Source organism: Sinocyclocheilus grahami, unplaced genomic scaffold (assembly GCF_001515645.1).
Source record: "Sinocyclocheilus grahami isolate Dianchi unplaced genomic scaffold, SAMN03320097.WGS_v1.1 scaffold940.1, whole genome shotgun sequence".
Taxonomy (NCBI): domain Eukaryota; kingdom Metazoa; phylum Chordata; class Actinopteri; order Cypriniformes; family Cyprinidae; genus Sinocyclocheilus; species Sinocyclocheilus grahami.
In genome coordinates, this window is record NW_015506119.1 from 251837 (window position 1) to 279263 (window position 27427).

Genomic DNA, 27427 nt, shown 5'->3' on the forward strand with positions numbered 1-27427 from the left:
CCGTTAACTCAGCCACGCCCACCGACTCTATATAACGCCCCCATTTAAACTCAGCCAAGTTGCACTATAGTTTGCTGAATGTCATTATCTGCGGGTCCACTACATCTAATAACTCTTAGTATTTAGATTTTCAAAATTCAATACATTTTAGGTACTTTCTTTTCTTTTGTGAGGCCGTTTAGGCATTTAGGGTTAAAACCTTTACCTTATTAGCTGCATGCAGTTTGTTTTGGCAACCAGATAGTTAGCATTACATGTTCCTAACAATTAAAGTAAAGCAGTTTAATAATTGTATTTTTCATATAGATAAACAAAGACATCTACGAAGTGATGACAACTCCATGCATATTTCCAATTTCTATTACATTCTTGACGATTACATGCAATTTATCAACATGAAATGGGTTGTGCAAGGTTAGTAGTATATCTTATGTCTAAAACTCCTAGAATTAAATTGTGCGACCCATCTTCTGTTGAAGATTGACAGCTGATGTTACTGAAGAACATCACTGGGCGATAAAACGAAAACGATAATTATCGCGATTTAATTTTCCTCATAAAATGATATCAATAACTGCAGCCTGCACTGAAAATATCAAAGTCGGGCAACACAAACCTGTTTCATCATTTGAAACACTCAGCAGAACATGCAGAAACTAAAAAAATCATTTCTATTTGAAGATATTTTGTTTTATTTATATGGATACTTAACATATACTAATTTATATAGATACATATATTTATTTTTTATTTTTAAAGAAAAATGGCTGGAAAAGTATAAATAATTCAAGAATGTGAATTGTTTGTCATGTTCTGACCATAAAGAGTAGTCGGAAACCACAATTAACGGTCTGGTTTCCACATCTTTCACCTAGCAACAAAAATCTGCCTTTAAACTGAAAAGAAATAAATATTTACAATTTATCGCGATAATTATCGATATCGACTGATATGAAACATTTTATCGTGATTTTTTTTTTGTGGCCATATCGCCCAGCCCTACATTAAATGCGATTCTATGTTGGCATTATTCTCTAACCTCACTAACGCATGAGCAGATCCAGCAGATGGCACTGCAGATAAAGACAGACCGGCCCAGGCTTGTGCAGTCTGGATAATCGGAATTCCGTTTTTGTACTACAATCCCTTAAGAGACCTACGGCTTTAGTGCTGTGGCGTCCCATTTAATTTGATTATGCATTAGAACTCAACACATAAATGATAAACATTGTGTCCTACATCTGACTCTTCATATCACAGACTCCAGTGGATTTCAGTAGGTGTCGAAATGGAAAATAAATAGGTCATTTCCCACCATGTGACGGACTTAAATATTTCAAGAGTTTAGTCATCTTCCATCTGCCCTATCACTCTTCACACTAGAAATGCCACATGAGCTGTTTCCTTTATGTACATGAGTCATTGATCAGTCGGGACCTTTCTGGCCAGAACGTCCTGGTGTGGAAAAGCCTCATGGAGTCAAATGAGTCATATCTGGTTGGTCTTTAAATGACCATTGAGAGTCTACATTCTGGGTTATGTACTGTTTGAACAGACACACACACATCTTTTTTTCCTTTCTCTTTAATAGAACAGCAATCACACAGATGGATTGATTTCTTTTTCAGCTGCAGGTGACAGTACACATCACTTTCACCAAAATACTTTTCACATTATCTTGCACCATAATTTTGGATGTTATCTTGAAGGTGGTCATAAAAATCAGTCATCACGAAGTGACTTATCTGCCAAGCAAAGTAAATAGCCAACATATTACAGTAAAGAACACACAATGAAAACAGGCCAGAATCAATTTCAATTCATTTATTCGTCTTAAAACCAAGATGAAGTGAGGGTGTTTTCAAAATGGGCACAATGATTAAAACAAACAAACACAAAATGAAAATGAACCCAGAGCTGACCCGTCTCCAGCCTCTCACTTCCTTCGGTGTCTGTGGGGTGACAGATCAAGTGAACACATTACGTGTGGGTGTCACAGTCAGGCCAACAGTAAAGCTTTTTATTGAGCAGCTATAGAAGTTGAGTACCTAAGACAAGCCAACTATCCTCCTGTATTTGAATTTGGATGTAGGACGGTCCTAAGGGTGAGGGGCTTTTCTAAGCTGGACTGAAAATTGTACTCCCCAGAGATAAAGAAAAGGAGAGAAAATAACATGGCTCCATGAAAGAAAGAAAAGTGTCCTAGCCCCACCCACACTCCTGACAAGACACTAATTATAGTAAATAAATACAGCTGACATATTTAAAACCTAGGCTAACCCTAAATTAAAAGTGATTTCACAGGGAGCAATTGTTGTATTGATGAGGAACTTCTTAAAAATGTTGTTTTGTGCAACAATATCATATGCCTACTTTAGAGTTGTTTCTGTAACAAAATTGGCTATTGTGTGAGGAAATAATTACAAAGCAAAACAAAAAAGATAAAAGGAACATGCCCAACAATAAGTCTTAAAACAAATCAACAATGAGAGCAAATGTAAAATTTTTTCATCATGGTTCAAAGTACTCATTCTGAAATAACAAAATAAAAAGTCATTCCGTTATTGGAAATTTGGGAAATCAGGGGAACTTGTGTAAATTCTTGCCCATGACTGTTAACGCTGGTTAACCAACCAGGTTGTGGGCTCATCTGTGTGCTTTGACCCTTCTTCTTTGATACTGCTGGTGAATCCATAGATCAGCTTTCATTCATTACATCTCTGTGATCGATTAGCCATGATTCATTTGATAAAATCACCACAATTATTACCCACAGCTCTTGCTCCCCTCTACCCTGGTTGAACTTCCCACTGTTGTTTTGTATGACTGACAGAATGACGCACTACTGGACACAGCAGTTGTGACCGTTGGCATCCTTGAACCGCAGACGCATCTTGGGTCTGTATTTTTCAAGGTAAAGAAGCTGCTTGGAGTTGAAGGCTCCACGTCTCTTCCTAAAAAAACAAACAAAAACATTAGTTCAGTTTAAATCTACTTAAGGCTGAAATTACTTTTGCCCAGATTTATGTGCCACTTTTCAGTCCAGTTGTCAATGCTAGTTAAAGAATGTCAGACCGTCTGCCGATATTGGGCAGTTGGTATGAGGGTACTATAATTCCATCCAGTCAGAGAATATGAAACTTGTTTAAGATTTTGAGCTGATTGTAGAACACACTGTTTTCATTTGTTATGTGTCTTCTAGCAATGAGGCATGTACTGTGTGTGTTTGTGTTAAGAACTACTTCAGGTAATGGTAATGTATGATCCTCAGTCGATTAATGCATGATGCCCAGTTTTTCCCAAGTGTATGATGTCTGGTGTTTTAAAAACTGTTAAGATTAAAAAATTTGTGTGGTGTATTCCAACCTTAAAACAGAAGTTATAATGTCAAATGTATATCAAGGAGAAATCATCCAAACTACTTACTGTCTTATAAACTGCACCGCATCTTCATACTTCATTCCACACTCAATTAAGGCTAAAGCCACCAGTACAGGTGCTCTATGAAAATGAGAAAAAAAAATTCAATACAATGCAAGTTTTCAATAAACTTAAAGCTTGATGAAAAAACAAATGTAAAAATAAATAAATAAATGACCTTTTTATAAGGTCATGAATTTTTGAACCTGCATCAACAATGATCAAATCAGTGTGCACCGTCTTTGGGAGCTCATAAACAAGTGCACTTGTGTTCACAGAGAAAATAATATTCTGAGATGCTTGTGTACATAAAAAGGTCAAGAGCTGAGAAGGCAGTCTGTAGTTGAGTTCTCACACACACTCTCCTCAAAAAACGCAGCACAAACAACAAAAACACTTCTGCGCTTGGAGAGCAGCATGACCACAGGCTTGTTTTAAATGGTGCTGCTGTTTTTCCCATAAGGGACTGGTGTAAACTGAGCTTAGGAAAATGAATGCAAGAGTACAGAGTGCACTGTACTGCAAACAATGTTGGTTACACCATACTGACACCAACAGGTCACAGACGCTTACCGTCTCAAGTTTAGACTGGTTACTGTTATATGTGTGTGTGTGTGTGTGTCAGCAGGCTCAAACAGAGGTGAGGGAGGCTAAGTGCTAAAAATCCAAAAGTTAGCAAGTGTTTGAAGAGTTTGAGAACACAAGTGGGTCTCATATGCAGGTTACTTGTTACACAATACATTTGACAATTGACCTTGACAAGTTATGGGCTGCTTGAGCAGCTAATCAACTAATCTATCTTAAATAGAGGCCCAGTATAATCAGGCAGGTGTTGGGTTTACCTGACTGAGTGAACATTTACATAAAACGCATTCTGGAGTCAGTCTCACTGTCTAGTTGTTTGTTACCCATTCCTAGGCTGTACAGAGTGGATCCAGTACATGGTGTGAATGTGCTTAACATTCTAACTTTCTTGTTTGGGCTCAGTATTTTTTTTTAAAGAAATTAATTAATTAGATCCATTATATTGATCAAAAGTGACAATAAATACAATTATAATGCTACAAAATATTTATATTTTAAATTAATGCTGTTCTTTTGCACCGTTCTTCAAAAAATCCTGAATAAAGATTATCAGGTGCCAAAAAATACTAAGCAGAACAACTGTTTTCAACACTGATGATAATAAGTTATGTTTATTTAGCATCAAATCAGTATATTATAATGATTTCTGAAGGATCACGTGACACTAGAATTAATTACATTTCATAAAACATTCAAATAGAAACTTATTTTGAATTTCACAATACTACTGTTTTTACTGTATTTTGATCACATAAATGCAGCCTTGGTAAACATAAGAGACTTCTTAAGACAATACATATGTTGTATCACTACAGCTATTGAAGGAGGGACTAACCCTTTTCTCCTCTGAGTTACCAAAATCTCAAGAAGCGCATTGAAAATACAACACTAACCGGCCCAACCCCGCAACACAGTGAACAGCAATGCAGCATCCTGGCTCCTCTCGGAACTTAGTCTTCAGCAGGTTTAACCAATCATCTACAATCTGGGTTGGGGGTGGAGCTCCATCATCAAAGGGCCAGTCCTGCAGCCATAGAAAAAAAAAACACACAAACAGCAATTTAGATTTTGCTGAAACAATTTAATGTCTTGTGTACATCTCAGAGCATTTACATTTAGTCATTTTGCAGACACTTATCCAAAGTGACTTACAATAGGGGAATACATAAAGTCATTCATTTTTTTCTGTTAATTATCATTTTGCGCTGGATGTCTTTTTCATCAAAGCACCAACTTAGAATGCCTAATGTTGGTTTGATTGCTTGTGTTACATGAGAAAATAAATAATCTTGCTTACCTGATGTAATAGATTTAATGCAAGTGCGGTTCGGGTCACGACTCGCGGTCTTTGTCAAACGGTTCTGGTCTGGTACAGAATTAATTTAGTGCTGCTGTCAGATAAAGGGTTGTGTGTTCTGTTAAATACTGCTGGTGCACGTTTACCAAACAGGATCCGTGCAGGCTTTAAACTGCTTTGCGTCTCGATAACCCCATGTGCGTCACGACTCGCGGTCTTTGTCAAACGGTTCTGGTCTGGTACAGAATTAATTTAGTGCTGCTGTCAGATAAAGGGTTGTGTGTTCTGTTAAATACTGCTGGTGCACGTTTACCAAACAGGATCCGTGCAGGCTTTAAACTGCTTTGCGTCTCGATAACCCCATGTGCGTGATGCGCCATTAAGGTAGGCTATTTCCCTAAACCTCCATGCAGCTCGTATATTTCTCCGCCAAGGGGTGAGAACGTAATGAATATGAAAACAATTATTTTTGATAATTATTATTTTATTTCAGTTAGTTTTTCAATACCTGTTGTTAGTTTCGTTTCGTTTTAGTTTTTCAAATATTTTGACGTTTTTATTTTATTTCAGTTTACGAAATTGGTTTTTCATCAATCGTTTTAGTCTTAGTTTTCGTTTACGAAAATAACCTTGAGTGGAAGTAGGCAGGTGCTCAGCCTGTGGCTGTTCTATATGCAAGCATCAAGGTCTTGAACTTGATGCGAGCCACAACTGGTAGCCAGTGCAAGGAGATAAAGAGAGGTGTAACATGGGTTCTTTTGGGCTCGTTGAAGACCAGTCATGCCGCTACATTCTGAATCATTTGTAGAGGTTTGACTGTGCTTGATGGATGTCCAGCCAGAAAAGCATTGCAGTAGTCCAGCCTAGAAATTACCAGGGCCTGGAAAAGAAGTTGTGCAGCATGCTCCGTTAGAAAGGGCCTGATCTTTCTGATGTTGTGCAATGCAAACCTGCAAGATCGAGCAGTCTTTGCAATGTGGTCTTTGAAGGTCAGCTGGTCATCAAAGATTACACCAAGATTTCTTACCGAAGTTGATGGGGTAATTGTAGAAGAACCTAGCTGGATAGTGAAATCATGCTGTAGAGTTAGAGTGGCAGGGAAGACAAGAAGCTCAGTCTTTTCCAGGTTGAGCTGTAGGTGATGTTCTTTCATCCATTCCGAGATGTCCGCCAGGCAGCCTGAGATCCGTGCAGCTACTGTTGGATCATCTGGTTGAAATGAGAGATAGAGCTGTGTGTCATTAGCATAGCAATGGTAGGAGAAGCCATGTGCCTCTATGATGGGACCCAGTGATGTAGTGTATATGGAGAAGAGGAGGGGTCCAAGAACTGATCCCTGAGGAACCCCGGTGACCAGTTGATGTGTTTTGGATACCTTCCACCACCATGGAAGACCTACCAGTGAGATAGGATTCAAACCAGCGAAGTGGAATCCCTGTGATGCCCCGTGATAAGAGGGTGGACAGGAGTATCTGATGATTGACAGTGTCAAAAGCAGCAGATAGATCCAGCAGAATAAGAACTGATGATTTGGAATCAACTTTTGCAATCCGCAAGGCTTCCGTGACTGACAGTAGCGCAGTCTCAGTTTAATGGCCACTCTTGAAACCTGACTGGTTAGCGTCCAGTTTGTTGTTCTGTGAAAGTAACAATGACATCTGGTTGAAAACAACTCGTTTGAGAGTTTTCGCTATGAATGAAAGGAGAGAGACAGGTCTGTAGCTGTCTATAATAGAAGTGTTTAATGTAAGTTTTTTGAGCAGTGGGGTTACCCGAGCCTGCTTGAATGCAGTGGGGAACGTGCCTGTGAGGAGAGAAGTGAGGGGATTGGGTCTAGAGGGCATGTTGTAGGACGGCTGGAGAGGAGAAGTTTTGATACTTCTGCCTCAGTGAGAGGACAGAAGGAGAAGATGGGATAGCAGTGGGTGCGGTTGGTTTGAGGTCCTGTGTGTGTGGGGCTGAGAATTTACTACTGATTGTTCTAGTTTTGTCGGTGAAGAATGTGGCGAAATCATCAGCTGTTATAGAAGTGGTGGGAGGTGGTGGAGGGGGACAGAGGAGAGAATTTAATGTTTTGAAGAGATTACGTGTGTCTGGAGCGCTGTTGATCTTGTTGTGGAAATATGAAGATTTGGCAGTATGGACTTCAGCAGAGAAAAATGAAAGACTGATCAAATCAAAGACTGATACATACTCAGGTCTGACGGATCTTTTGATTTGCACCATTTTCTCTCTGCTGCCCTGAGTTTGGTCCGATGCTCACGAAGAACATCGGATAGCCAGGGGTTAGAAGGGGCAGCCCGTGCTGGCCTGGAGGAGAGAGGACAAATATCGTCTAGACAAGAGGTTAAAGTAGAGCATTAAGTGTCAGTTGCTGCATTCCCCTCCAGAGATGAGAAATGGGTAGGTGAGGGAAGAGAAGAGGATACTACAGAGGAAAGATGGGAGGGGAAAAGGGAGCGTAGGTTTTGTCTAAAAGTAACCAGTATAGGGGTTGGTGGCACACAGGTAGCAAAATGTAGTTTAAATGTAATGAAGAAATGGTCAGAGATATGTAGGGGTTCTACCAAAATGTTGTCTGCAATACAATTGCTTGTGTAAATTAAGTCAAGTTGGTTGCCTGATTTGTGCGTGCTTGTAGTGGTAAGTCGCTTGAAATCAAATGAAGCAAGGAGTGAATGGAAGTCTGTAGCATATGGCTTGTCCAGATGAATGTTGGAAGTCGCCAAAGACTAAAAGTGGACTGCCATCCTCCGGGAATGAGGACAGCAGCCCATCCAGCTTCTCTAGGAAGGTGCCTAGAATTTGCCCAGGAGGGCGGTAAGTTACCACAACCTGGAGTTTTATAGGAGCTGTTACAGTAACTGCATGAGATTCAAATGAGTTATAACTGCATAGAGGAGAGTGCTGGAGGGAACATTCGCAAAGTAAAACAGCTGAAGAACGTGAGATGTTTCACATTAGGCCTTGCAGAATTTGCCTGTGGAGCAAGGCATTGTGGGAGAGCAGAACGTTCTCATGAACTGTTTTTGGGCAGAAGGCCACAGAGATCTGGCCTCCTCCCAGCCAAACCGCACAACTAGCGAGAAAGGGCTGAGAGGAGAGGAGAGAAATATGCCAAGACAAAGCAGGAGAGGACGGACCAAGGAGATTAAGATATAACGTGAGGTTGGAAAGAGAATATCAATAAGGTGAGTCGTCAGGAGGAGTACAGAGGACAGAGAGGAATTTGCGGCAAGACGTATCGGTTTGCGTAAATGATGCACAAGTCTAATGTCATCCTAAGGGGAGTACGGTGGTTTTCTGGTAAATCCATTTGCATCACTAAACACAGTTTAGGACAGAAATAATTATCAACTGTTTCATGTAGTTATCTCGGCCTGCTTTCCATTTCCTCTTCGAATATACCAAGATCTGAGCATGTGAGAAGACTGTAGGGCTGGGCGATATGGGCAAAAATTCATATCTCAGTATATACGGTATATATCTAGGTATTTTCGTTTTTTTGTATTTGGATTAGGGCTGGGCGGTATATTGAGTTTGTACGATATATCGATATTTTCTTTATAAGCGACTCGATATGAGGCAATACCATTTATATCGATATACAGTAGTGTGATACAAGAGCATCTGAAAATATAGCAGAGGACACAGACTGAGCTGCTGCTGAGAAAGTGCATAATCCAGTTTGTTCTAAACATGTGACGAGTTTCATATTAAGGCCTTTAAAAACTGGTAAGACTAGTTTCGTTTTGCATATTAGTTTAAGCGGCTCGGCCCGTCATATGCTCTGACAGAAAGGCTGCATGTGCCGCTGACAGAGACATTAAGCTATTCGCACTGTTTAATGTGTTCGAGATGTGCTGTCTTCCTGAATGCATAACTTACATTTGACAGGTATATTCTCCATCTGTAAATGTTAGAAAGCCATAGAAATATTTCAATTTTTCTGTCAGATGTGCATGAGCCTTCTGCTTTGGGATTCTCCGCTAAACTTCACAGGCTTCAGTGAACGAGCGCCACCGCGCACATGCGCACCAAACAGACAGATTAAATAAGAGTGCAATAATTCTGACTAAAACATACATTTCGATTAAATATTTGTAGTTGGACAATAAATGTGACATGTAGAATTTTAAACCTACAAGTCTATTTTTATGATGGCACTGACTGTAAAGTGACTGTAATGGGGTAATCAAAATAGCCTAACACAAAAGCCTTATCTTTGTTTTTAGATTGCAATGTTACAATGTTAGAATGAAATGTGATTTTAACCATTTTATTATATATATATATATATATATATATATATATATTTTTTTTTAATACAAATACAAAAACAAAAATACCGAGATATATACCCTATATCGCAAATCGGCCAAAAAATACAGAGATATGAATTTTTGCCCAAGTTAATAAGCCTTATCTTTGTTTTTAGATTGCAATGTTACAATGTTAGAATGAAATGTGATTTTAACCATTTTTTGCACATAATATAAAGGCTTACATGGTTTCATTCACTTTATTCGTTTTCATAGCCTTTAATATGTATTGTTTTGTTGGACAACATTGGGCGGTAAGTGAAATTATATATATATATATATATATAAAAAAAGCCACATGAATGAATTACAGGTGCGAGGTTTGAAAATAATCGTTGTTTTACTTTATTCTGATTACTAGTAAACAAAAATACCGAGATATATACCCTATATCGCAAATCGGCCAAAAAATACAGAGATATGAATTTTTGCCCAAGTTAATCAGTTGATGTGCATATATATGTGTGTGTATATGTGTGTATATATATATATACACACATATACACACACATATATATGCACATCAACTGATTAACTTGAAGCACAATGTATATAATAAGTGTAAATAATTTAATTGTTTTCATAGCTCCATTGTAGAAGTTAATAAGACTGCAACTGTTTTAATGAAACTATAACACTAATAGCCTATTATAGGCACACTTGGTTCAATAGCCTATTAATGTCTACATTTTTGTCATCCTAATCTTGGCCTATGTCACAGTAATTTCCATTAGTTTTAATTTACAGTGCAGTGCAAATTAAGGCATAAAATATTAATTTCATTTATCTTTTAATCAAATGAGAGTTAAACTATTTTTTGGCAGGCAAAGGGGTTTACTATTAAAATTAAAACATGGAAGGAATAGCGTATTGTGTGATTATTCTTTTAAACAAAAGTTGTAATAATCGCTGTAGTAGCAGTAGTAGCTAAACCAAACGTTTATTTTGACGGGTTGCCATGAGGACCTATTAAGTTTCTGTAGCTAGCTCAAATGAAACGGTCAAATGCTCATGAAGTAACTCTCAGAGCAGTTCCGGGGATGTTGTTCATGTATTTATGTCCTCATTTAGTGAGACGGCAGATGCTGAAAACACCGCGAGCGTCACACATGTGAGTAGTAAACAAAATGTGCCATTCACATATACAGAGACAAGCAGAACATGCAGGATTCATATTTAAATAGTCTTTTTGCGGCTTAATATTTACAGATACTAGTCCATAGCAGGAGTCGATTTAAGTGTACTGACCTACTTTTGATTAATTCATCCAAACTTTGACAAATTCCGTGACATTCCGCGTTATACAGTAAATTCCATTTATATGACTAGATTCCGCGATTCCGTCCGCGTTTTCCCCATCGCGGAAACCATAAATAGATATTGAGGTGTTTTGCAACTTCAGTTGTAGTGGATTGTGATTAATTGCAACTTCAGTAACGTCTGCTCCTGCCTGTCACTTTACAGTCAGTGCTATCATAAAAATACTTACTTGTAGGTTTAAAATTCTATGCGTCACATTTATTGTCCAACTACAAATATTTCAGCGAAATGTATATTTTAGTCAGAATTATTGTGCTCCTATTTATTTGGACTTGTTTTAGCACTTGCATATCATTGCTCTATTGTTGATTTTGATTGCTTCTATTGTCCTCATTTGTGAGTCGCTTTGGACAAAAGCGTCTGCTAAATGTAAATATATTTAATTGAGCTTTGTCTGTTTGGCGCGCGGCGGCACTCGTTCACTGAAGCCTGTGAAGGTTAGCGGAGAATTCCAAAGCATTAGGCTCATGCACTTCTGACAGAAAAATGGAAATATTTCCCTGGCTTTCTAACATTTACAGATGGAGAATATACCTGTGAAATGTAAGTTAAGCATTAAGGAAAACAGCACGAGTAGCCTAATGTCTCTGTCAGCGGCACATGCAGCCTTTCTGTCAGAGCATATGACGGGCCGAGCCACTTAAACTAATATGCGAAACGAAACTATAAACTGTCTTACCAGTTTTTAAAGGCCTTAATATGAAGCTTGTCACATGTTTAGAACAAATTAGATTATGCACGTTCTCCGCAGCAGCTCAGTCTGTCCCCTCTGCTATATTTTCAGATGCGTTCGTATCAAACTACTGTATATCGATATAAACAGAATTGTCTCATATCGAATCGCTTATAAAGAAAATATGGATAAATCATACAAACTCGATATACCACCCAGCCCTAGAGACTGGTGCTTGGAAACGTTAAAGAGAAAGCGTGTGTGGGTGAGTATGACAGATAATGGAAACGGACTGTCTATGCATCTCCCGCAGACAGCTTCAGCTCACAGCAAGCAGTCTCTCGCTTTCTATGCTCCTTAAACATGCAATCCCTAGTTCCCCATCAAACCTTACTCTTTCTTTATTTAGCTATTCTCTGTGTCAATTGTGAGTGAGCCACTTCCAAAGAAAAATGGACAAGGAGCACGGTGTTGAACTTTAATAGCTGGGATGTAAATCTTTACTAAGGTATCACACACACACAGTATGTTGACTGTTACCACACTACCATGACAGTAAAGTTTAAACTACTCTGTACCTTCTCTTTAAGGAACTAAGGATATTGTTCCCCTTCTAACACCTTTGCTTCCTTATAATTTCCAAATAACATTATGTAGGTCATGGAAAATGATCAATTACATAAAAGGGAACAAAAGCAAAGGTTGAAATTTCCTCTTTTAAATTAGAAACTTTGGCTTGCCTATATCTCCATATATAGCTGCTTTTAATACATTTGAAGTAGGGCTGTGCAAAAAAATCGAATGCGATTTTCATGCACATCTCGTCAGTAAAGCCGCTCCTGTGATTAGTATTAAATCTCCAGCTTGTGCTTTCAGATGGAGCGGCATTTACTACACAGAGCCGTAGTTCATTGACAAGCTACACAAAATCGCAGGCGATTCATTGCCGATTTTGAACGCGCTTTTGTGTAGCTTGTCAGAATTTTTGCACAGCCCTAATTTGTAGCTGTCAATATATCTTCTGTTTACCAACCTAGCATGCAGAGTACAGGTGATTACAGATGGTAAAAAAACTGGGAGGCCTGTCGGGAAGGTGTTATGGAAATTTTTACATTTGCATTGATTGATCTCACTCAAATACATTTATCTTACATATATCTTTTTAACATTTTATATCTTTTGAATGTAATCATTAATCAGTAATAAAGAAGTATTCAATGATCAAGGAATTGTGAAGTCTAGAGTAAATGGGTTTTCTTGTGTAACTCTTAAGTGGTCACTCAGCTAGTGTGAATTTGCCAGGAGTGTGCATACATCAGTCTTTACATGTTTTTACGAACATTAGCAATATGTATCAGATATGACATGGCGTGATGGAGGCGACTCTCCAGGGAGCCTCCTAGTTGGTCGAAGGCTGAGGACCCAAGGGATTTCAGTAGGCCTGTCACAATAACAACTTTTTGTTGTGTGATATATTGCCCCAGAAATAATTGCGATAAGCGCTATTATTGTCATTTTAAAGACCATTTTATGCCACTGAATATATAATCATTATGTAACAGCATAATAATGCAAGAAGGCATACACACTTCCAAATGACAACAAACTTTTAATTTTTAAGAATATTTAGATCATGGAAATTAAGTATCAAAATATTAGATACCTTAAAAAACCTGAATAAATAGTAAATAAACATTTTCTAACAAAAAGTGCAAAGTAGAAGGAAAAAAAAAGAAAACTGCACAAAGAACTTGTATGGAGATTTTTCCATTTGCAGATTTTTCCCAGACCTTCTTTTCTCTGTAAATTAAGGGTGCACACTATTGCTGAAAAACACAATCACTACTTAGCAGTCAGATGTCCATATGCACAAAGGCACAGATCTCTAAACAAGACCATATCTGCGGATAAAACTTTTTTTGTAGAAGCATTTTTTAAATTTGAACAAGCACAAACTACACCACGTTATGTACGAGAAGCTGCAAAAGACACAGGCGCAAGTGGAATGTACAAAACATGGTGACATTCATTTTTAAGTAAATATAATGGGCGATATATTGCGTCACCAAAAATGATTGAGGTCATGTACATATATTGCGTCGATATATTGATTATTGCGACAGGCCTAGATTTCAGTCACCTTGAAATGTACTTGTTGTCTTTATAAGCTGCTATGAGCCTGTTTGTTCATCTCTTTGCTCACAGAAAGCAAGCTGTGTGTAAACCAAATAATTTTCTGTAGAAAATTAAAGCAAGACAAAGACAAAACTCTGTTTGGTTTTTCATTCTCAGTCTTCACAATTATTTTATTACTTTATTAAATCAGAATTCCGGCGACAAGAGGCCTATCTATCTATCTATCTTTTCCAGCAGGGTCAGAACAAGATAATGTCAAGTGTAAATAAAGACTCAACACGCTGAGAATTTTTTTTTCAAAGGCCACTAAGAATGAGATGTCTTTATTAGACACACCCGCATACAGCACTTGTTGGTGACATCAGTAGAGCACTGGGTGAAACGACCTACTTGATCTGAAGAGGGAAAAGAGCATGTTTGAGATTTTGCTTGTTCAGTTCCCCTTTTGAGATCAGGTCACAGAAAAGACCATTTCAAATGAGACAAAGCAGTCACTAAAATTGCAGCACAGTGCAATTCTCATTATACAATACCACGAGTATTTCTATTTTCATGGGGAAATTTTTTTTTACAAATTGAAAATGTTGCATTTTTTTTTGCTTGGCATGCTTTCTGAGCACATCAAACTGAAAATTAAGAGAAAAGAGTAATACCCTCCCATTCAAAATATTGGGATCTGTAAGATTTTTCTTCATGTCTTTAAAAGAAGAATCTTATATTCATTTATTTGAGCAAAAATACAGTAAAACATTAATACTGTGGAATATTTGTACATAATATAAATAACTGTTTTCTATTTTCTATTCCTGTGATAGCAAAGCTAAATTTTTTAATTTTAATTTTACATTTTCAGCCAATAATCCAGTCTTCCGTGTCACATGATACTTCAGAAATCATTCTACCATGCTGATTGGCTGTTCAAGAAACATTTCTTTTTATTATTATTATTAATTATATTATATATATTATTGATAATAACAACGTTGAAAACAGTTGTGCTGCTTAATACTTTTGTGAAAGCTGTGATCCTTTTCTTTCGGGGTTCTTTGATGACTAGAAAGTTCAAAAGAACATAATTTACTGAAAAAATTTACTGGTCTATTTACGGTCACTTTTTGATCTTATTGACCCAGACTTTTGAACCGCAGAGCATATGAGCTCAATATTTACCATTGAAACGTAAACACAAAAAAAGGCACAGTAAATAGTAATGAACAGGGCTTAACAGTAACTATTGCTTGGGGCCAGTGTGGGAGTTTTGGACTAGCTGAAGAAACTATTAGTTGCCCTTTTGTGCCGGTGAATTACCACTGGGAGTTCCCAAAAGTGTAGCATAGGCATACATGTGCCTTTTTATCAAGCAAGGACAGCTGATCTTGCAGAAAAGCACTGTGTCATTCAGTGTGGCAAAATAAGTGCCTTTTCTTTTCTTCCTCCCCTAAACACTGTTCTTCAAATCTTCAATTACATTTACTCACCAGGACCTGGATGCCCTCCTTCTCCACTGGTGCCTTGTCATAGGTGGCTTCACATACTCTCACCAATGTGTTCACCCCAAACGTCTTCAGCTCCTAAGGAGGGAGGCAGAGTGAAACGTGCGAGTAAGGATATTTGGGTTTCCCCTTTTGTGACAAGCTCATACACAAAAGGCAGATCTAGACGGATCTCTTACCTCAGTGAATTTGTTGAGAGTGGAGTTGGTGGGGTTGTGTGTGATAAGGAATCTCATGCAGTCATAGGAAATCTCAACAGCGGCAGGGCGGTTCATGTTGGCAAGACGTCTTTAAAACAATTACAATGAAGTACTTATAATTCCTGTTCCTTTGTTTCTTAAAAAAAAAAATAAAATCTTTGGCTCAGTTTTCAGCAGTATGAAAAAATAAATACAGACAAAAAAATATATACTGGGTGCAATGGAGGTTGGACACTAGACTACTAGAAGTACAAACAAAAGTCAAAAGGAGGGTGATCTAGTCCACGATGTTCAAAAGATGTATAAAAAAAGGGATGAGAAACTTGAAAGGAAAACTAAAGAAAAAGGAGACTATCCTTCAGTCATCCAATTCAGACAATTGAGATTACCCCATTCAGGAGAAGAGTTTCTAATTGGCTACAGCGAGAGAAAGCTGCAGGGAAGTCAGGTGGGCGTGTTTGAGGACTACACGGGATCCCAAAAGGGTATAGAAGAGACAGACTGGGCCCAGTGTGATGGCTGTCAGGGAGGCTTCTGGGTAGCGTAGTCCCACGGGTGGCTAACAATTCACTTGTCCACAAAGGTGAGGTGCTGAGCCTGGCAGAACTCTCCACAGACGGTCACAAACGCCATATATGTGTGATCCGAATCAACACAGAAATGCTGGAGAGAGGAAGAAGGAAGTTACAGTTAGAGCACAACGAAACATCTTTGAATGAGCAGTCGTTTAGGCTAAGTTTACACAACAACGATGTAGTCAAAAATGGAAAAGTTTTTCCCTTGCGTTTTTAAAAAGTTTCACGTATACACGATAACTTTTTCAAAATGATTCGCGTTTACACATATCCGCGAAAACGGCCAAAAACGCAGTATTACGTATGCCAGGCCAGTAGTTGGCGCGGTCACCTTGTTAGTAAACAGTTTGTTCACGCTTGCCTTTAAAATCGACACGTACTGCGCATGTCTCAGGGCTCGCAAAATCGCTAGCCCGACGTCCCGGGGCTATTGTGTTTTCCAGTTGGGCTACCAAATTGTATCTCCCCTCTGCCCGACGGGCTATGTTAGTTAGATCTCCCACGGGTCCTTAAAAAATCCTAAAGTGAGTTGTGACAAACTTAAGGCAATAAAAAGTTTTAAATATGTTAAATGGTATAATAAATGTCATAATTATAATTTCAAGAGGTCTTACAGTTGGGGACGGAAAGATAAAAGTCGCGATATGGCTGGATTAAACTTCAAAAGGCAATGATGCCATGAATAAATATGAGCGCTGCACGTTTCAAGTCAAAACGTGGGCGCATGTCTTTATTTGAATGTATCTGTCAGATTTTTGTTTTTTGTGAAAACCTGTATCTGAACTGTAAATCATGTAATTTTATGGCTCAGTACTGTATGTTACCACAGACATTGTCCAACCCCACTCATACTGTGTTCATTTTACTTGTGCAGCTCTTAAAATGGGTCATAAATGGCCAAAAATTCTGCAGATACCCTGTAAATAGTGAAATAAAATTCCTTCCTTCATATTTGTTGATATTTGTGTATTGAAAATATTTTGATTGACATTTAAACTCCTAATTGCTTTTCTATATTAAAAAAAAGGTCTTTTTATTTGGGCTAGTTAAATTAATTTTCGGGCTACTAAAATCTGAAGAGTACCTGCCCGAAGGGCTACCAGCGTTTTCAGAAACTTGCACTTTGAAACCAGTTTTCAAAAATATGCGTTTTCAGTCCCCAAAATGCCGTTGTCGTGTAAACGAACAGGCAAAACGCATAAAAAGTTTACTGTTTTTGGCTGAAAACATCCTTTAAATCCCTAAGAACATCTTAAGAGCACTGCTCTGACTGATGATTCACCCTTGCTGCTGCGTAAGCCAGTGACTCATCCCATTGAGAAAGGCAATTTGAAGCAGACAGGTGATAACAGCAAGTCTAGGACATCAAGGCACCTACGTCCTGATGTGGCACAAAACACAAAGACTTGTCATGCAAATGCCACGTTTGCCTCAAATGCAGTCTTTCAAATAAAAAGCAGTGCACACTGGAGAAAAACAGAAGGGTAGAGAGCGAATGGGAAAAGTTGACATGAAAAAGGACAATACAGGGAGGTCTTGTTCCTGAGTTTCTGAAAACTCTAAAGAGTTTGCAAGGATTAAAGTCAGGCAAAGCTTCAAACAGCCTCAACTGTTTCACAGTCCCACACTTCTCTACTCGACTCGCCACCCCCATCCACACTAAAAGGACACCCATCAAAGTAACCAAGTCATCTTGGCTCCCTGTTCTGTAACAGATTGAATAACCAATTTAAGAAGAGAGGAGGAGGAAAAAAATAAAAACCCAGACACACAATGAGAGTCTTTACAATACGAGACTTGGACATGTTGAGACAGAAACGATTTCAAGAAAAGAAAAAAAAGGAACATCAGAAGACTTGGACTGTCAACAAGTTGCAATTCTCAGAAGCAAAGAGGCAGTCTCGAATGGTAGATGCAACACAGATGAGGTTAAATAAGACGGCAACAAAAAGAGAAGAAAGTGGTCTCTTCAAAAGAGAAAAAGCAGCAAGACTAGGATGTGATTATCTTATCAAAAGAAGACCAGAGCTAAAAAGCTCACTCAGGACTAGAAGACCACAAGTGCTTTTTTAAAACATTCCCCAAGGGCCTGATGGTAAACCAATGGTTCAGACAGGATAATTGAGCTGCACAAGGAAGCACAATCTCACAAAGGAATAGGACGGGTGGAAAGAGATGCTATTTTGACGCTGAGATGCAAACGAGACAATTTACACTAGTGGTCGACCGATATTGGTTTTTCTGACAGCCGATGCCGATATCTTGGAAAGCAGGGTGGCCGATGGCCGATATAAATCTGATATCATTTTATTTATTTTAATTAATATTTAAGAAATTTTTAATAATTTGAAAATGGATTAAAAAATAAATGTGTAAAATAAACATACTTATACTTTAAATGACAAAGTATTTTTCACAAATAAATAAATATAAAAAAAAATAAAATTGAAAAGGAAGTAAATACTGTAACCAACAGGGCACTCAGTAATCTGGGAGGTTTGTGTGCATTGGGATTTGGAAATCATATTTTTTCAAATAAAGCTAAGGTAAAACTCATTTTACATACAGCACACAGTGAAAATGACATGAATATGACATTGGGCAAAAGCATGAAGCGCAGCATAATTTGAAATCATGAGTTTAAAGTTTGTTGATCACGCGTCTCCAGTGAAGCTGAACTATCCTCCTGTCAGCATTCAATTCACACGGATCGACCGTTATGCAGAGTACACGCGATCGTGCAGGATACAAATGCACACTTCACAAGATCTCACAGCTGGATTTGACTAAGTTTGCAAGATTTTTTAAATTAAATGTTCATTAGTCATTCAAAGATTTGTTTAAATTATATAAATGCGTATTTTCTGAATGCTGATGGAAAACGAGAAAGTATTATAATGTTTGCCTTACTATTACTAATAATATGAAAGCAATCGTTATAATAATTTTTTGTATACATTTTAATTCCTTTGTTTAACAGTTTTCTGATTATTAGACATATTTCTGTCTGTATTAGACAGAACTGTTAACGACAACAGCGAATAAAGAGAATGTGAACACTGTGTGCTCAGGCGCTGCCGCTCTCAGCGATGTCAAAATAAAAGTTTACACCAGATATTAATATAATACAATCTTGGTTGATCTGACCATAGCATTAACATCTAGTGTTAACAAGTGTCTCCTGTGAAGTCGGTGTCGTAGCCCTATTTGGACGGTAATTTTTTTCTTATGTGGACAGCTGTAAAAATAAATTTATATGGCACCTCAACAATAAAACTTATGGATTCAGATGACAATTTATTCATAGTAGAGAAGCGAGTTCTGTGATCCTACGAACCCGGGAATGCTCTGTAAATACAATGTCATATGCTTGGTATAATGAGAAGAAATTCATATTTATAATGTTTATTAAATATCCTGTTTAAAAATCAGAAAATAGACATGTCAGTTTAAATAATTTTGCATTTTATTTATCAAAATGATGGATGTCATTTACATAAGGTAATTTACATAAGTTAAACCTAAAGCTACTTGGTACATGCTATATTTTTATGTATATAATTGTATATAATACATTTAAAAATTGTATTGCATAACTGTTGCTGCCATAATAACGACCCATTTCAAATGTTTACATGCTTTTCGTCTTTTTGTTCTTAACAGCTTCCACTCACTTTGGTGGAGCAGTTATGAAATATTATTCATGTAAATACTTTCCAGCATTTCAATAATAAATATGCATGCAAATTACAACTAAGTGCAACAGTTACCGTACAATGTTTGGCAGTGGTCAGAAAGAATTCTAACAGTGAATTTTGAATAAATTCCATAATGTAAAATGTGGATTCAGATGGCAAATAAATTACCACACGACCTTGGTGTTTGTCAAAAAACAGCAGGTAATTCAGTTGGAAATTTTTACACTGAGAAAAAAAAGACAATCTGGATTTGGACGGCAATAAAAATCCCTGACTAAACCCTGTAAATGTTGAAAATAGCTTATGTCCCCACAAGAGACAATTCTCATTCAAATTGGCTAGTTTGGGAGCCTTTCAACCGATTTGAAAAACAAGATTCATAAGAAACAGCTCTCAGTGTTTGCCCTTATACAGATGACCTGTTTCTTCATTAAATGTTTGATATTTCTATATTAAATGACTTGATATGAATGAACAAATAAGTGATATTAGCAAGGAAAGTATTGCTAGATAAAAGCATTATTATGTAGTAACCACTTACAGATTACAGAATTCAGTATGACAACATGTAAAGCAAAAATTGTTTGGAAATACAGTTTTATAAAGCAGCTCTCCGCTTACATTTTAAAAGGGTCATATGATGCGATTTTTCCTTTCTCTTTGGAGTGTTACAAGCTCTTGGTGCATAAAGAAGATCTGTAAAGTTGCAAAGACAAATGTCTCAAATCCAAAGAGATATTCTTTATAAAAGTTAAGAGTCAGTCACACCTACCTAAAATGGCTCGTTCTAACACGCCCCCACATATCTACATCACTATGTGGGAAGATTTGCATAACGCCGCCCAAATGTTCACGCAAAGAAAGGCGGCGTAGCTTTTATTCTGGTTGTAGTATTGTTGCTGCCGCCATGTCGTGAATGCGTTGTGTGATTCGTTGTGAAAGCGAAACTACTTTGTTTGGCCTTCCAAAAGAGGACGATATCTGCTTCGTCATGCCTGGAGCTGATCCGTGCTGGTTGCTGAGGAAATACTACAACTTTGCGTTGTGGATCGCCGGATCTGCTTTCACTGTGGACGAAGCGGAGTCCAGCCTGGGGTCGTCACATGTGGTTGCCGCAAGCCCTCCAGACGCTCCTTCGCCTCTGCTCACTCAGCCCACCGGCCGTTCCTCACTTTATCCCCCAGCCTCTGCTCACTCAAGGCCGCGATGTGCGCGACGCTGTTTCGTTGTGAAAGCGGAACTACTTTGTTTGGCCTTCCAAAAATGGACACGACTAGAAATCAGTGGTTAAGTTGTATTTACAACACTGTTCCAGAACACTTCAACCAAAATATTTAGATGTGTGCAGCACATTTTATGAATTTTGTGAAGTTACAGTACTTTCACATAATCCTCCAGAAATCATTCTAATGTGCTAATTTGGTGCTGAAGAAACATTTCTTATCAATGTTAAAAACTTGTGCTGCTCAATTTTTGTGGAAAGCCTTTTTTCATGATTTATTGACAGCATTTATTGAAGTAATATTACAAATGTCTTTTCTGTTACTTTGAATCAATTTAATGTAAAGTATTTAAAGCACACACAAAAATACAAATGTCAGCACACTGTTGCTTCCAAATATACAGTTATTTTATTTAAGAATTATTTTACATTTCAAAGCCTCGGTTTTAGTGTTGATTTATAGGTGGGAGTATTGTTTATTAGAGACGCATCAAAATGCAATCATGTTTACACTACAAATACAACTTTGTCACATTCATTTCTCACCACCTCACAAAGTGGTTTTAGACTAAATGTTTTCAACACTGATCGCCAAAAGGCATGCAAATACCAAGCGTAAACAATGCCAATAAAAGCTCTAAAAGACATACAGTCAGGGATGCAGCTGTGTGAAATGGCGTTCCTATGAAGGCCCTACTTCCTCCTGCTCTACTTTTACCAGGAACTCATGCAAATCAAACCACATTTGCAAGCCACTCCTGTAATTGCTACTACCAGAACAGATGGGGAAAATATGAGTGCAAAGTAACAAACAGTAAGACACAAAGAAAATAAAAGGGAGATGGGCAGGGAGAAGAAAAAAAAAGCAAGTTTTGGTTACAAATCACTAGGAGCTTTCTGCTGTCAAAGTCACTTGGTAATCGCAAAACCAGCACTAACACACTACTCACAATCTTCTCTCAAGACCCTACTAGCATTTAGAGGTCACACGTTCAAACTAGGCAGAACTGGAACTGTCCGGTAAGACATTCAGTTTCTCTTTAACACCGGAGGCGAGCCAGTGTGAAGGCTCTGTTGTGTCACACGTACACCCTGCTCAGTTCCCCTGCCGCTTATACAAACACTCACACACATCAGCTGCCTTGTGCATAAACGAACAGAGGACTGGAATAAAGGAAGACTTCTCAGAAATGACAGTTTCATGTTGCCCACTGAAATACTGTTGCTTGTTATCCAGAGGAGAGGTCACTGGGTACAGAACTTTGTCTCTCTCTTCATTTGCTCTCTTCCATGCCTTCCTCTATCTGAGCCCTCTTTCCCTCGACCCTATGCAGCTGGGAAAGTTTGAAAGGCCATACGGCTGCTCTTGTCATAATCTAGGAGTATAATGTACATAGTGATAATAAGCGCTCTATCTGAGAACACAGCAGCCCAAACAGGTGATAGAAGCGGTACGGACTGTTTTACGTAGCGTGACTGAGCATATCCCATACTGTAAGAGCATCTTAATCTATCCATGTTGAATTAATTTTAGGGATTTAGCACTACTTTGAAATGCATTTGTAGGAACCAAGTGGGGCTGAAACGATTCCTCGAATACCTCGAGTAACTCAACTGTAACTATACACGGAACACCGTGTTTCCCCACGGACCATTATTACTGAAGCACAACCCGATAAACGCTGGACCATACATAGACTGTGTAAAGAAAAAAAAAGATTAAAAAAGCGCTGGACATATTTAAGACCGTAAATCAATATGGTGGCTAGTTATAATGTCCCTATGTTAGCTATGTTTTGTGAAAGACTAAACGCCATTGTGCATAAAAATACCACAGAAAGAAAGCTAGTCAATATCACACGAAGAGTGCCAGTTTTCACCTCTAAAATCAGTATGATTACAAATGTGGTTTTATTCAACAGTTCAATAAACAATAAGGTAATATTATAAGACTTACGTTTTAGACACTATATTGCCTGTTTTTGCGTCTCTGAACAACATGACGGCATTTCGTTCCTGAACGAATCAACCGTTTAAATGATTCAGTTCAATCGCAACGAATCACTTCTTAACAGTGACTTACTGCCAACTGCTGGCGGTTTTAATTTCACATTTAAAGTATATTTTCGTTTTTTAAATATCAGTATTCAATGTTTTATGTTTAAAATAACAAAATATTATTTATTTATGCATTTGTAACAGCAAGTTAAATGCATTCATGTCCCTCTGTGAGGAAAAATTCATCCCATGCAGCTTCTGTGTTTCCTCTGCATTGCGATGATGAATTTTGATACTTATATTATTTGTTTGGTAACAGCCCAAATGTCTTTTATTCTAATTGACTGATTAAATTAAGAATTTGACTTAAAAGATGATGCACACTTTTGAGGAAAAAAAGGCTTTATAAAGGTAAAAATGCCCATAAAATGTAAAAATCAATTTAAACTTATTGGAACAGATTAATTTCCATCACTGCTGTGAACTGACCAGCACACAGAATATGAAGGATATCAAAAACAAGTTTTATACACGCATAAGTACGTGAAGGGACATTTAAGAGGGTTTATTCTCCAAATAACTAATAATTTCATGTTGCAGAAAAATGTTTAAAAATGTTGCATGGTCTCTTGTTCTTGTTCCAAGTTACCTTCCTGTCCACTGAGTTTTGCCTCTCACAAAAGTCACAAAGCCTTCCAAGAAGACAGTAAAGGCTTATGTCATGCTTGAGCTTTAGTTAGGCTGAAACTTGAAAGTTAAGTTGCACGACATAAATGCAATGTTTAGGTATTATTATTTGTATTACTATTATGTCTTAGTTTTAGTTTGTACTGTTTACCTTTTTTAAAGTAATGTGAAATATTTATTTATATTTTTATTTTATTGATATATTTGTATTTTGAATGTAATTTGGCAATTAAATACATTAAATGAGTTTAGTTTTCACGGTTATTAATGTATGCAATTTCAGCAAGAAAAAATTTAATTTTCTAAAAAGAAAACAAATTAGTTGTTTACTCTGAGATCTATCTTATTATCTCTTGTATTTTTAGTATTGCGCTTTAAGAAAAATTACTTCTTATCCGATTACTCGATTAATCGATGGAATAATCGGTAGAATACTCGATTACTAAAATAATTGATAGCTACAGCCCTAGAACCAAGTGTGCTGCATGAGTCTTAAAAAGTGACGCCATCACGTTTCGATCGCCCCCAGGTGGCTGGTCCCAGTATAGGTCATAAACCCCACCCTCTCCATGTAATCTAATGGGACATGGGACAAACTAAATTAAATTTCACTTCAAAAATGTTTTTCCAAAGATGACGTTTGTCATTTGATGTAGATTTTATCACGCTGATATAAGTTCAAGTGTTTGTTTTTTAAATAATTTTGGTTTTAGTTAGTTAAGTGATGCTATAAAAACGGGAGTGTGACTTCATGATTGACAGCTGAGACTGACAGCTTCTCTGAGTGAACTGAGGCGCCAACGGACTTTTTCGGGATCTTTAGGAGGATGTTGGAGTTGTATTTACCTTATTTTAACACAATCCTCTCAGCAGACAAAAATTGGAGTAGTCAGGCTAATTAAAATGGGGTCAGGGGCGTGTGCTTGCGATTGACTCTGCGGGAGTGTGGGAGGGACGGCGGCTCCACTTCGCTCGCTACTGCGCAGACTCCGGTCCCAAATCAGCACAATATGGCCTCGCCCTGTTGGGACAATGGCACCTTCACTTTTCTTCAATGGAAGAGATTGAAGGAGCGTCGTCCATCTTTTTATTTTATTTTTTTTACAGTCTATGGTAGGAACAGTTGCATGAAAGTGTGACTCATGTTGTTATATAAACACTAAGTTAATAGGGGTGAGTGTGAATATCTATATCTGATGAGTGTGAATATCTACATATAACATGACCTAACTATTTATGGCTTTGGAAAAAAAAGAGCTAGGGATCACAAAAAAAATATTTAAAAGCAGCATCTGAGAACATGCTAACCCTGCCAACATTGTCTGGATGCTCCTCAGCCAATGAAACAGATTACGGGGCTTCTGAAAGGCTAATATACCAACAGCAAAGCACTGATCCTTTTCAGATCCCTCTGATTTGAGTAACAAATCCAGCTGGGCCATTGGAGCTGTGTCTTCATTCTTCATGATAATTCCAGTCAGAAATCTGCTGTAGATATGGGCCAAAGGGTCTGTGTATGGTTGCACATTGCACAGCATGTCAGAACACAGAACTAGGCCATGATTAAAGCAACAAACCAACTCATGAGAAATTAAAGTCATTTGACTGGAAAAAATCTGAAAATACAGCGATACCCATTGCTACATTCATTTATTTCACGTGTTTTTCATTTCTACTTGATTCAGCACACTTTCTTTTTTACCCTAGAGATCAGTATGAGCTACTGACCCAAAGATCAACCTCTATCAGAGTCATTTGCAAGGCCTCCCTCTCTCCTTCAGAGCTGTCAGAGGATGACTCTGAGAGATCACGGGCCTTGGGCTGAGGGACGGAGAGAGCGATGCCGAGAGAACCAAAGATAAGAGCTGGGCCAGCTCACGCTTTGCTCAAACCTCTAGCTATATCACATACTAGGGTTATATTAACAAGTTACAGCAACTGCACATAGCCTTCAAGTATATCTCAAATAAGTAAATATTGTGTCACATTTTTCCAGTAATTATTCAAGACAACTAAAACAAATTATCTAAAAAAAAAAAAAAAAAAAAGCAACATCAAACAGTAGTATCAAATACTTCCCCGAAAAATTTAGAAATTGGAAATTTCGTTAAACTGATTAACAGAGACAGTAAATTAACAGAGACATTCTATTGAGCTTTCTATTCAACAACAAAAACAAAAAAATTGAGGAAACCATGATACATTTAAGCAGCACAACTTTTTTCAACATTGACGGTAAGAAATGTTTCTTGAACATTAAATCAGCATGATTTCTGAAGAATCATGTGACACTGCAGACTGGAGTAATGGCTGCTAAAAATTTTGCTTTTAAGTATAAACAACATTTTAAAATAGAAAAGTTATTTTAAATTGTAATATTTCACAATAATAGTGTTTTTACTGTATTTCTGGTCAAATAAATGCAGCCACACACTTTCCAGAATTCCCGCAATACAGACAGCGTCATGTTCAACTAAGCATCTCATCAATACGCAGTGCTAACATATTTGGCGCACACATATGCACTCCACCCTGCTGAGAGCAAACATCCACCCATGCATTGACAATTCACAGAAAAACTCCTGACAGCACTGAAGCATGCTATTTTCACCCCAAAAACACAGAATGAATGCATGCAAGCACAAGAAAAATGTCCCTCAGGTGACAAGGATTCCCTGGAGATTTGCCATCGATTGCTACTTCTGTCTGCTTGCCACTTAGGCGAACAGCCGCATACAGATCATCTGTGAATCTTGCATGAGAACATAAGTGTGTAAGTGTTACCACTTGCCACTCTTTACCACAAAAGTGCAAAGGCTTCACTTATCATCTCACTCTCACTAGAACCTCCGCAGCTTCAAACATGCACCGCTGTTACACACTCTCTACTCCTTTTCCACTACAAAGTATGTGGAAGATAACAAGCAGTGAGGGAGCGAAATGTGAGGATACACCTGCTCAGATCTGCACGACTTGTTGGCATGACCAGTGCTGTACTGACTTAGTGGAGGCCACATGTTCAAGTTCAGCGGCAACTCAAAACGCAAGAGCAAATGCCTGAATGCTCCATCTAGATAAGAGAAGATAAGCTCAAGTCCATCCTAAGCAGGACGTGATTGATCTGAAGCCATTTAGCAAATACCACAAGCAGTAAACTTAAAGGGGTGGTTGACTTTTTTTTATAGGCTTGATTGTGTTTACATTAAAAAAAGTGAAATCGCAATCAACCACCCCTTTAACACCAGGGGCCTCATTTATAACCGTTGCATACGCACAAAACCTGCCCTGAAAGAGGCGTACGCCACTTCCTACGCAAAAGGTGGAATTTATAAAAAACAAACTTGACGGGAAAATGTGCACATCTGCACGCAAACTCTGACCCATGCGTACAGACTTTTTTTCCTGGAGAAAGAAAAGTAATGAAGTGAACAACGATTTTAAACCGTTTTCATTTCATCATATACATTTACATTAAATATTTCACTCTCATTAATGGAAATAAGTGATCACGCTGGCATCTTCATGTCCTGCAAAGCGCGCTTCAGCTTCCACTCTCTGTGCTAGGTTTAACGTTTAAACATTGTTATATGCTTGAACTGTTGTATATCTATAGATTTTATTTTAGGCAAGTCGTGATGATTTGAGAAGGCTAAATTTATCAAACATAGGCTCACTGTCTGCCGCTGGCCGCTTGGTCGTTACTTTAAAAATCTAAAACTTATATTTAAAGAACAAAAAAATGCTCCAAAAGTTTTTCTAAATTAACTTAAAAAAAACGAAACAAAATATAATAACTTTGCC

General features: G+C 37.8%; 1 protein-coding gene across 1 annotated transcript in view; it reads right to left on the bottom strand.

The window, feature by feature from the left end:
• Nucleotides 1-1568: 1568 nt before the first annotated feature.
• ptp4a2b (protein tyrosine phosphatase 4A2b) overlaps nt 1569-27427 on the bottom strand; it is a 43544-nt gene continuing 17685 nt past the window's right edge. The window contains exons 2-7 of the mRNA XM_016249588.1: nt 15836-16109; nt 15426-15534; nt 15232-15324; nt 4899-5029; nt 3427-3501; nt 1569-2954 (exon numbers count right to left, since the gene is read on the bottom strand). Of these exons, the coding sequence (XP_016105074.1) occupies nt 2843-2954; nt 3427-3501; nt 4899-5029; nt 15232-15324; nt 15426-15534; nt 15836-15840 (525 nt within the window). The 5' untranslated portion in view covers nt 15841-16109 and the 3' untranslated portion in view covers nt 1569-2842. The remainder of the gene's footprint in view (nt 2955-3426; nt 3502-4898; nt 5030-15231; nt 15325-15425; nt 15535-15835; nt 16110-27427) is intronic.